Here is an 11,023-nt window from a genome sequence, read left to right on the forward strand (position 1 = left end):
TGAACCCATGACCTTGGCGCTGTGAGGCAGTAATGCTAACCATTACACCATCCGTGCTGCTATATTGTTTATAAAAAAAATAATAATAAAAAAAACAGATTTGGTTTAAACCAGCCAACTCTGGAGCAGGCACAAGTTTTATAAATGTATGATAAAAATAAAGTTTTGAAACTTTGTGCCCCACACTCCCAGTTGCATGCAAGGCCACAACAACAAGGGAACGCAATGATGCCATACAAATGCCACTCAGCTTTATCGATCGGCACATATAATTGCACACACAAAAAAAGAAAATTCAAATAAAAATAGAGTAATAATCCAATTACTCACATTCCTGTTATGTCTTCAGCCTGATAAAGATTAACATATTAAAGAGGGGAAAGTAAAAACAGAACTTCGCTGAAGCCAGCAATGATGTCCTCAGGGCGGAAGGTGCCCGCATTCGCGAGTCCATAAACCAGTGCACCAACAACAACCCTTAGATCAGTCATGTCCAACCTGCGGCCCTCCAGCTGTTGTGAAACTACACATCCCAGCATGCCTTGCCATAGTTTTAACATCCCCTAATAGCAAAACTATGGCAAGGCATGCTGGGATGTGTCGTCAGTCAGAGGACTCCAGAGAATACTACTGGTTAATTTTAAAGACCTCTAGAAGTTAACAGCCAACTTGCATAAAGGTGTTGCAATCTGATTGGATGTGACTGGGTGCAACATGGTGGCGCAGTGGTTAGTTTGGGGTCTCATTCCAACCGAGACCCTATCTGTGTGGAGCTTGTATGTTATACCAATGTTTGCATGGGTTTCATCTGGGTGCTCCCGCTTCCTCCCATGCACCAAAATCTAAGCGGAGAGAGATAAAGTGCTAGCTAATCAGCCCACAACTTTTATTTTACAGGTCGACGCTGATTGGGTGGTACTTGATCTCTCTCCACTTCGTCCCTCACTGCGGTTTTGATAAATCTCCCCACAAATACAATGGCAGTCAATAGGTCCACACCAAATGGTTAACGGTTTCATTGACAAAATGTCGACACATAGCATAGTGATCGAAGAGGGTGTAAGGGCACGCTACATTACATGGGGGTCCACGTTAGCATGTGCCAATAGCAACCAATCAGAATCTACTTCACATTTATTTAGCATCTTCTAGAAGACAATAGAATCTGATTGGTTGTCCATAGCAACATCCCATCTTTCATACAACTCCCATCTTAGCAAATAAACCCCTTCAAATCTCTCCTCTCCAAGAGAAGCCATAAATGAAATGCAGGCAGGCTGGTCAGACCGCGGGGGTGGGACCTCACCTCATGAATCCCCACCCCTGCTGTAACAAAATGCATCGATTGGTGGGTACTGACAAGGTAGAGGAGCAGGGTTAAAATGATGGATTCTCTTCAGTTTAGCAACAACCCCCCTTTTGAACCCTAGTATTATCTCCCCATACTACCCACTTTATTAGGAAGTGTGTGTATGTGTTTATTGAATAGTGAGTCTTTCAATGAGTGAGTAAATACTGTGTAAGATCAGGAAAAAAAAAGGAAAAAAAAAAACCACTTCAAGGTAAGAGGCTATATCATACAAGGGCCAGCACGCAAGAGATTGTGTCACAGGCGTAGTGACCGGGCCCTAGGTCCACTATCACTCAGCATAATAAAATAAAACATGACGCTTGTAAACATCCAGGACACTATCAATAAATAACTCATTTGTTATTGAAAAACACATTGAGAAATGTCCCCTGCAAAGCTCATTACTAATCTGTCACCTCAGCATGGCAGGTAATGTCACCAGGGACGGTATGCCCCTCCCCGTCAGACAAGGCTGTTAAACATTTCCAGTCCTATCCACACACAAGCAGTGTGATAAATGCTGACTAATAATTCTAGTACACAAAATGCAGAATACATTAATAGCTTTTATACGCAATAAGGCCAAGCTCTTGCCAAAAAGATCTGTCAGAACATCGCAGAGGCGGCCATTTTGACTTCGAGGCCTATGAATTCACTTGAAGTAGAAAAGATAAATTTACTAAAGCTTCTAAAAATGAAAAGAAGTGATGTTACCCATAGTGACCAGATTCACTGTCATTTCTCTACTGCATCCTAGAAAATGATACACAGAATCTGATTGGTTGTTATAGACAATTGACCCCAATTGTAGAGTAGCGATCTTCCCATGAGAAATTGGTTCAGCTCACAAAATGGCTGCCACCGACCATAAGCGACACAGGCAATTTGTATATTCTGTATCTGGGATGATGAAGTTAATTTCAAGTAAAATAACAAATACAGTCTATAAATGATCGCTGAAAGCTCATTGGTTATACCTCTATACCTGTCCTCCTTAGTAGGTTTGATACACATTCCCCTAAAGTTTTATAGAAGTAAATTTACTAAGGTGAGAGTTTTTAGAAGTGAGAGATATTGTCCATAGCAACTAGATTCTACTTATAGTTCAGCGTTTTCCAACCACTGTGCCGTGCACACTCGAGCTGTACTCAAGTTTGCCACCAGGCCTAAGTTAACAGCCACCAGCACCAGTTCAACAGTTGTTCACTGGTCTCTTGTTTTCATATGAAGGCCAATGTATTTTTTTTTTCCTGTGGGGACCAATGTGTTTTTTTTCCTGTGGGGGTCTGAGGGTGTGCCTTGGCATATTTAAAATAATGTTTTGTGTCCATAGACTTGAAAAATCACTGATCTAAAGGGATAATAGCTAGAATCTGATAGGTTGCTGGGGACAACACCTCTTACATTTAAAAACTCACACTTTAGTCAATGTGCACCTTGGAATCTTGGGGAGAGTAAAAACTCATGACCCTTATCAGTACGACATCTTGTAAAAGCAGAACAGCCATTACACCTTCACATAAGCAAGCGGCTCTAGAACATTCTCAGGTTCTCTGCATCTAACGGCTATGGACATACAGCTCTTCAATTCACAACAGCTGGCGGCCTACAACTCAATCTTTGGTGCAATAAAATGAACCACAATACGCCAATCAGCGTCAAACCAAACCCAAAGCACCAAAAAAGGCAGCGTAAAATCAAACAAAATCCATGCAAAAGATAAACAAAAAATGTTTGCACTCACCACATGAGGCTTGCTTCTATTGCCGGACTCCTCAAGGGGCTTTGGGGACTTCAGTAATTTTGGCTCTGTTGTGGTTGGAGTGCTTGGAGCTGTCCTAGGCATATCCATGGTAGTAAAGGGATTAGAGTCGGCTATTGCGGTAGTTTTGGACGCATCCTCTAATAAGGGGGTTATCAAAACTGGATATTGTTTTATTGGGTGCTTGGTAGACTCCGGTTTGGCTAGGCGAGCACATGCATGACCGAGGACCTTGAACTCAGGTGGGGAGATGGGAATAAACGTAGCTGGCTCACTTGCATGTCTCACATGCTTGTTGGATGGCCTCGGTTTCCCAAGTGCCTCCGTTGGGTCTTCACATTCTTGAGTGCCATCATGACTACCGGTTCTATTAGTACGTTTTTTGAAACTGCGTCTAACCGTCCTAGGAGATAACACATTCACAAGGTTTGGATCAAAACTTAGGTTCTGGTTCACATCCACCCCATTTTCTTCACCCTCAGCAGGTAAGAGGTATTCCGGCTGAGAGTGCAACTTTTCCACCTCTTCTTCCAATTCCGCCAGTTCATCCAGATCATCTCTTTGCTCTGATAGAATAGGCTCACTGCTGGATGCTAGGATGAACTGCTCCAAGTCTTTGGCAGGATCACCACAGTCTTCTAGCCCAGCAGGGGACAATTCTCCACGACGACTTGGGTCACTAAAGGACTTCTTCTTAATGGTCTTACCATTGCCCTTTTCATCAATCACTTTATCAAGAGCTCCAGGTTGACTGACTATATTTTGGATGACGGTGTTGTAATCTTTAATCCCATCACTACTGAAAGAGAGCACACTGGCAGCACTACCTGTACATTCGGACAGAGCAATAGCTGAAGAGTCTGAGACACCAGACTTGGAGTTCAATGATCCTAGAAGGTTGCTGTCCACCGAGAAGTTCTGGGGATCCTCAGTGATGGAATATCGCCGATGGGGCATAGGATCACTGAGGGAGCGATAGTTTTCACTTGTGCACTCGCCATTGCTCCCACTACTAGAGTCCGTCCCACCATTACCAAGCGAGGGGAACTTCCTTCTTCGTCTGATTGTTCCAGGCGTGGGTGGAGCATCCAAAGGTCCTTGGGAGTTGACTTTGTTCATTGTACCTTCAGAACATACAGCTGTTTCAAAACCATCAGTAGCTGAAACAATCTGGAAGTCTGCATTACATGATTGTGAATAGTCATTTTCTTCTTGCGAAGCTCCTGCAGACTTCCAGACTGTAAGCGTTTGTCCGAGGTCTCGGTATAAAGAACAAGGTGCAGGGTCTACTTCAGTAACGATCCCTTCATCGGTCATGCTAGACTCATGCCCAAGTAAGTCTAATGATTTCCTGTGTGACACATCTTCATCTGGTGTAAATCTTTTTTGACAAGTCTGATCAGTGTTGTCACCGAGACTGGTCAGGGGAACGGTGGACAGTTTTGCATTCTGTAGATGCTCCGTGACCTCCCGATCAAAATTATAGTCCTCCTGAGATCCGATCTGCTTTATTTTTTCAAACACCTGCCTGGCTTCCTGAATGTACTGGTCTGCGGTCGGGTCTAGTCCACCTTCATCTTTCCTTTGTACAACATCTATGGCCTCATTGTGTGAGAGTAGGCCATCGCTATCTGCTGTACTGGCAAGCATCAGTTCTGATGAACTCTGCTTCATGGAGCTATGAGAAATCGACTGTCGGGATCCCAATTTGTCGGAATAAGTGAAGGATTTTGTTCTACGCAAGGTTGCCGTGAGGTCTTTTAATGTTGGACGGAAGCCTTGTTGTGGCCTATTCTGCCCAGCAGATTTTCCTTTGACAATCAGATTCTGCTGTGCATTAGTGCCTTGATTGTTCTCATACCTGGAGCAGGCGCCATCCTTGTCGTTGGTTCCTCGCCCTCTGTTTTTCAGTTTCAAGTCCGAAAAGTCAGATTTCAAAAAGTTAAGGAGCCCAAGGGTGTCTGAGGCTATATCTGGGTTGGACATGGACTTCTGCTGTCTGGCACAGTCATGTCCAAGGTCACAACGTGCACCGTCGTTAACACTCTCGTTCTTCAGTTTCACAACACTAGCAGGCATTTTTGACCTGGGACGGACTAGTTGCCTATCATGTTGCCCTACACTTGGTGATCGGTGAACACTCACACCTCCTTGCAGACTGCGGGACTGCCCGGAGAAATAGGGACTGAAGTGGTCATCGTCTTTAAGGGTTTCAGTGCTTGAATATCTACTGCTGCTTCTAGAGCCACATGGGCTGGGCAAAAAGGGTGGAATGTTAACTTTAGCAACTCTAGACACAATGGGGAGAGGAGACGAAGTGGTCAACTGTCCAGGGTTTGGCGAAGTCCCTGCTTCAGCAAGGTTTCTGAAATGCTGTTTAGGTGCTTCATGAGGAGCGTTAGCTGCGACCCCTGTGGCGATTTCTACAGGACACACATCTGAACGGCCTGCGGTGGCGGGAATGCTATGCGTCAGTGTAGGATGTGCCTTGTGTTTTTGCCCTGTGAACTCTTGCAAGCTGGGACCATGACCGGCGCCACGTGCAAAGTGGCCATCACCATCATCAGACTCTTTGTCATCACAATCTAAAGAGTCTATTTTTTTCTTTGTAATAGAATGCCTCCTGAGGCTTTCCCTGAGGACTTCAAGGTCATTCTCCTCTTCACTCCCTGAAGACATTTCCTGGGACCTGACCTTGGAACCGTTCTTACTGACCTGCGTAGGTAGCAGCAAGGTGTTCCTCAGCAGCTCATCCTCGCTGGAGCTGTCTTTGAGCCTGACATTGGAAGGGGTTGTCTGTGGTTTGCCTGAACTATGCCAGGAATGTAAACTATCTGATTGCTGTCTTGCCTCTTGTTTAGGTAGACCAGATGAAAGTGTGTGCGACTTCAGTCCAAACGGGATACAGCTTCTTGGAGGAGGGGGAGGAGGCTGGGGTTTGGAACCAGTGTTTATAACCCGGTGCTCTCTCGTATCTAAGCATATATTACGCTGCTCTGTTTTGCTTTCTGTTAGTGTTCTGCTAGAGTTAACTTCCATCCTTGAAGACGGGGTTTTGGGTAGTGGCGTTGGGCCAGAAGCATGGTCTTTGGTGAAATGGTTAAAGCTTTTAGTAGTTGTAGCTTCCACCGGGCTGTACCTCTGCGGCTCGGTCACGGTCATCTCTCTTAAATGAGACACTGGCGGACAGGAGAGTCTGTGATCATCACAGTCTGGTAGGGAAGAGGCCCTAGAGGGTGGTTTCCTATTACTCTCCCCAAAAAGTTTCCTCATTTCAGTAACACTAGGCCAGTTGGCCCCTTCTACCACCAACAGTTCTCGGTTATCTGGCTGATGCAGAAAATTACAATAGGAGTTCACTTCATCAAGTGAAATCCCTGAGATCGGAGCTTCCCCCAGGTTATCAAAATCGTGGGACTTACCTGGCAGTGCCAGGGACTGGCCATCGCACCCCGCTGGATGCAATGCGTCTTGTTTAAGCTGGCTGCCGCACGGAGCCTCTGGGGAGGCACTGTCAAAGGGAGAGGCAGCTTGGCACCCCCTTTTCAGGCGATCCACCCGTCTACAGTTCTCATCATCACTTATCGGCTCATCCTCCCTGGAGCGAGGAGAGAAGTTCTGGGAGAGCTGGCGGACTGACGGCACATTCTGATTGCTGCTGGCTGCGGATATTTTGGACACCTTTCTAGTTAAGCTGAGGGATCTGGCAGGAGGGCGATGTGCTTTCTGACATGTGGGTTGGGTGACATCTCCTTTCCCGGCCAGTTCCGTGCCTCCCTCTTCACTAAAAGCTTTCGCATTCCAGTTTCCCAGTTTTTTAAAAGACACACTTCTGTAGATACGGACTTTCCTCTCGCCGTCTCGCTCAGCCATCGTTGACCGTGCGCCAAGCCAGAGGGCCGCTCTGGTTGTTTATCCCCCAGAATGGAAAAAAATATAAAGATAAAAATAAAAAAATGAAGGAAAAAAAATAATTCTAAAAAATAAGTTAAAATCCATCCAAAAAGAAACGCCAAAATCTGACGCCCTTAAACATCTTCCATTCCAACGGCGCTTCAGATGGACGGTGAAGACAATCCCGCGTAAACTTCATATTTTTTTATGTTTGCAGCAAATAATCCCACGTTAGCTCCCGTCGGGTTCGGAGCCTTAAGATAAAAATCACAGAAGGAAATTGCAAAAAAAAAAAAAAAAGTTGACACAAAGTTTTTCTGGACAACTATTTAACCCCGATAGGCTCCCGATCAACCCCAGCCTTCAGCAGTATGTCCTTCCTGCGATGCATACTGGTGACATGCCCTTGTTGTATCCCAGCCTCGCTCATCTCGGAGATCTGGGATTTGTTTAAATAATCCTTTCCCGTCTTGTGTGTGTTGATTGTACGTGGGAGAAAAATTGAATCACAGCAGACAGCCAGATTTTTGTTAAAGGGGGCTTGGTTTGATTGGAGAGTAGGAGAGCATTCTGGTCTGTATTCTGTCCCTGTGAAACGCAGAGGGAAGACTGGTTACAATTATTATCCGGAACTTGTCAAACCGCCCCACTTGTGCTAAATTTAATCTGGACATACCTCTTTATTACAAAATAAAAAAAACAAAAAACCCCAAGACTTAAAGCGGAGAAAGTACCAGCCAACCAGCACTTGACTGTTATGTTACAGGTTGTGCTTGTAAAATGACAGTTAGGGGCTGATTGACTGGTACTTTATCTCTCTCCACTTTGTTTCTTCCAGCTTTGATAAACCTCCCCCCAAATATCAACCAGCCCACCCCTAACTGCCATGCTGCAGACCGTGCTTGTAAAATGACAATTAGGAGTGGATTGGTTGGTACTTTATCTCTCTCAAAGCTTCCTCTTAACACTGTCCAATATTTGATACAATGTGGGGAACCTGATCAGACACTGAATTTTCCTCTTTAAGGTTGAGGAGTAAAAAAAATATATATATATTTTGTTCCATACAGGCAAAACTTGCACTTTGTCACCCCCTAGTGTTAGAATACTGCCCTGCAGCTAATCATTATTTATTTTTTTACTTTTTCTTTGAAAACTGGTAATTGGCCAAAAAAACTTGGTAGCAAATCAACACAGGCATAAAAATCTAATAAAAAAAATCCTGCATTCTTCGACAGTCTCTAATTGATGCGTAAAATATGTTGCAATGATATTACTTTAGAGATTCATTCATTTGACATCTGACTAATTAACACAGGTCATGAATTAACTAATGCTTAATCCTGGCAGTCTGCAGAGCTGGCCTGGTCTAGTAAAGCATGCTGGGACTTGTAGTTTCACAGCAATATGGACAGAGTCACTGTATTTTTGGGAACACTGGCACTTTGCTAGTTAATAGTAGTCTTGTAGGTGCCACAGTCTGTACATTCCGAACAAGATTACACTCTAGAAGAGTTTCCAGAATCCATAGAAACTGTATGGAATGTTCTCCACTACACATAGATAGTATACATCACATAGCAGTCAGCTGTGGGGCTCCGCAATACACAATGACATCTCAGCTGTCAAAGTAAATGTATATGTCAGTATTGATCAGCAATTGCATTAATGTAAGCAGTCTCCCATTTACATGCATGAAGCAATCCAACATTCATAACAGAAAATAAAGATGGGGGGGGGGGGGGGGGGGGCTAGATTTGATACATAGCTGCATAGATCAGTCCTGTTGGGGGAGTAGAGGGTTAACAGACAGAGGTTGGAAGTTGCAGAAACTTTCTCATGCACAAAACTTTCCTTTTCCCCGGAGAGTTATGACGTCACACAACCCCCCCTCATGAGGGGACCTGCATCACATCAGGAGAAGCAGGAGATTGCTAAATATATGCCAAACTCTGACATGGGGGGTACAAGAATGAATTAAACTACCCCTAGTTACCCCCATGATAAGCCGATCACTCACCCCCCTCTGTTGTGACGTTGGAACAAATAAGATAAACAAAGTGAACGATTACTGTTACTTTGTGGCAAGTTACTGGCAGCTCCAGCAGCTGACGCTGGGATCACAGACAAAGGCTTACACAAAACTACAGGGAACAAGAGTAATAATCTATTGGGGCTAATCCCCCCACACACACCCACAGGGACCCCAACCCCAAGTGTGAGCAGGAGCTGCAAACTCAGCACAGACCCAGATCCTCAGCACAGACCCAGATTCTCTCCCCAGGTTCAAACTTTTTCATTGTCCCCTTAGTAAGAGCCAGAAGGAGCAGAGCAGATCCTTACCCTTCACATCTCTCCTGCAGTCTGCATTTCACAGGCTCCACAGAGCCCAGGAATTTGTGTGCACCATCGCCAGGGGATAGGGGCGCCCAGAGCAGCAGAACTTTCTGCTCCCCTTCAGTAGAGTCTGTCCGGGGGGACTAGGACACCTCCCGTGTTCTCAGGACACAAAGCAGCCGAGAGTGCAGCAATCTGGGCATGTTGTGCAGGCTCCACTCCTGCCTGGGACACAGGAAGCGCCCCCCTCCTCCCCTATTTGTGCACTCAGAATGTGCCAGTCCCTGCTTCTCCTACACAGCACAGAGGAATAGATTTAACCCTTCCACTCCCCAACTGTGTGCATCCATGCATTGTGTGCCCAGTCTGCATACACCACAGCTTCTGTGCTCTGCCTGGTCTTTATTCATGCTCACATATAGCGAGGTAGTTACAGTATAGGAGAGGCAGGATGGTTACAGTACAGAAGAGACAGGATGGTCAAAGTATAAGATAGGCAGAAAGGTTACAGTACAGGAGGCAGGATGGTTACAGTACAGGAGAGGCAGGATGGGTACAGTACAGGAGAGGCAGGATGGTTACAGTACAGGAGGCAGGGTGGTTACAGTACAGGAGAGACAGGATGGTTACAGTACAGGAGAGACAGGATGGTTACAGTTCAGGAGGCAGGATGGTTACAGTACAGGAGAGACAGGATGGTTACAGTACAGGAGAGCCAGGGTGGTTACAGCACAAGAGAGGCAGGATGGTTACAGTACAAGAGAGGCAGGGTGGTTACAGTACAGGAGAGACAGGATGGTTACAGTACAGGAGAGGCAGGATGGTTACAGTACAGGAGAGGCAGGATGGTTACAGTACAGGAGGCAGGATGGTTACAATACAGGAGAGGCGGGATGGTTACAGTACAGGAGAGGCGGGATGGTTACAGTACAGGAGAGGCGGGATGGTTACAGTACAGGAGGCGGGGTGGTTACAGTACAGGAGGCGGGATGGTTACAGTACAAGATAGGCAGAAAGGTTACAGTACAGGAGGCAGGATGGTTACAGTACAGAAAGCAGGACGATTACAGTATAGCAGAAGCAGGATGGTTACAGTGTAGGAGAGGAAGGATGGTTACATTATAGGAGAGGCAGGATGGTTACAGTAAAGGAGTCAGGGTGGTTACAGTATAGGAGAGACAGGATGGTTACAGCATAGGAGGCAGGATGGTTACAGTATAGGAGTGCCAGAGCAGTTACAGTATAGGAGGCAGGATGGTTACAGTACTGGAGAGGCAGGGTGATTACAGTATAGGAGAGGCAGGACAGTTACAGTATATGAGATGCAGGATGGTTACAGTACAGGAGGCGGATGGTTACAGTACATGGAGGCAGGAAGGTTATACAATAGGAGGCGGGATGGTTACAGTACAGGAGGCAGGATGGTTATAGAACAGGAAGCAGGATAGTTACAGTACAGGAGACAGGATGGTCACAGTATAGGAGAGCTAGGATGGTTACAGTATAAGAAAGGCAGGATGGTTACAGTATAATAAAGGCAGGATGATTACAGTTTAGGAGGGCAGGATTGTTACAGTATTGGAGGCAGGATGGTTACAGTAAAGAATAGGCAGTGTCACAACATTCAGTTATTGTATTGTTTCTTACCTGGTTTGTGGCTTCTCCTGTCTGTTCAGCCT

The 11,023-nt window shown here is 45.5% G+C and overlaps 1 protein-coding gene across 2 annotated transcripts in view; it reads right to left on the minus strand.

Annotated features, from left to right (window-relative positions):
- The window catches only part of ARHGEF17 (Rho guanine nucleotide exchange factor 17), a 184,261-nt gene extending 174,703 nt beyond the window's left edge, over positions 1–9,558 (minus strand). Inside the window, exons 1-2 of one of the 2 annotated variants that reach the window (XM_083170381.1) lie at positions 9,351–9,558; positions 3,096–7,595 (exon numbers count right to left, since the gene is read on the minus strand). In XM_083170381.1, coding sequence (XP_083026507.1) covers positions 3,096–6,986 — 3,891 coding nt within the window. In that variant the 5' untranslated portion in view covers positions 6,987–7,595; positions 9,351–9,558. The remainder of the gene's footprint in view (positions 1–3,095; positions 7,596–9,350) is intronic. The other variant, XM_083170379.1, reaches the window with a different exon arrangement.
- Positions 9,559–11,023: the final 1,465 nt, after the last annotated feature.

Source organism: Crinia signifera, chromosome 2 (assembly GCF_055691185.1).
Source record: "Crinia signifera chromosome 2, ASM5569118v1, whole genome shotgun sequence".
Classification (NCBI taxonomy): domain Eukaryota; kingdom Metazoa; phylum Chordata; class Amphibia; order Anura; family Myobatrachidae; genus Crinia; species Crinia signifera.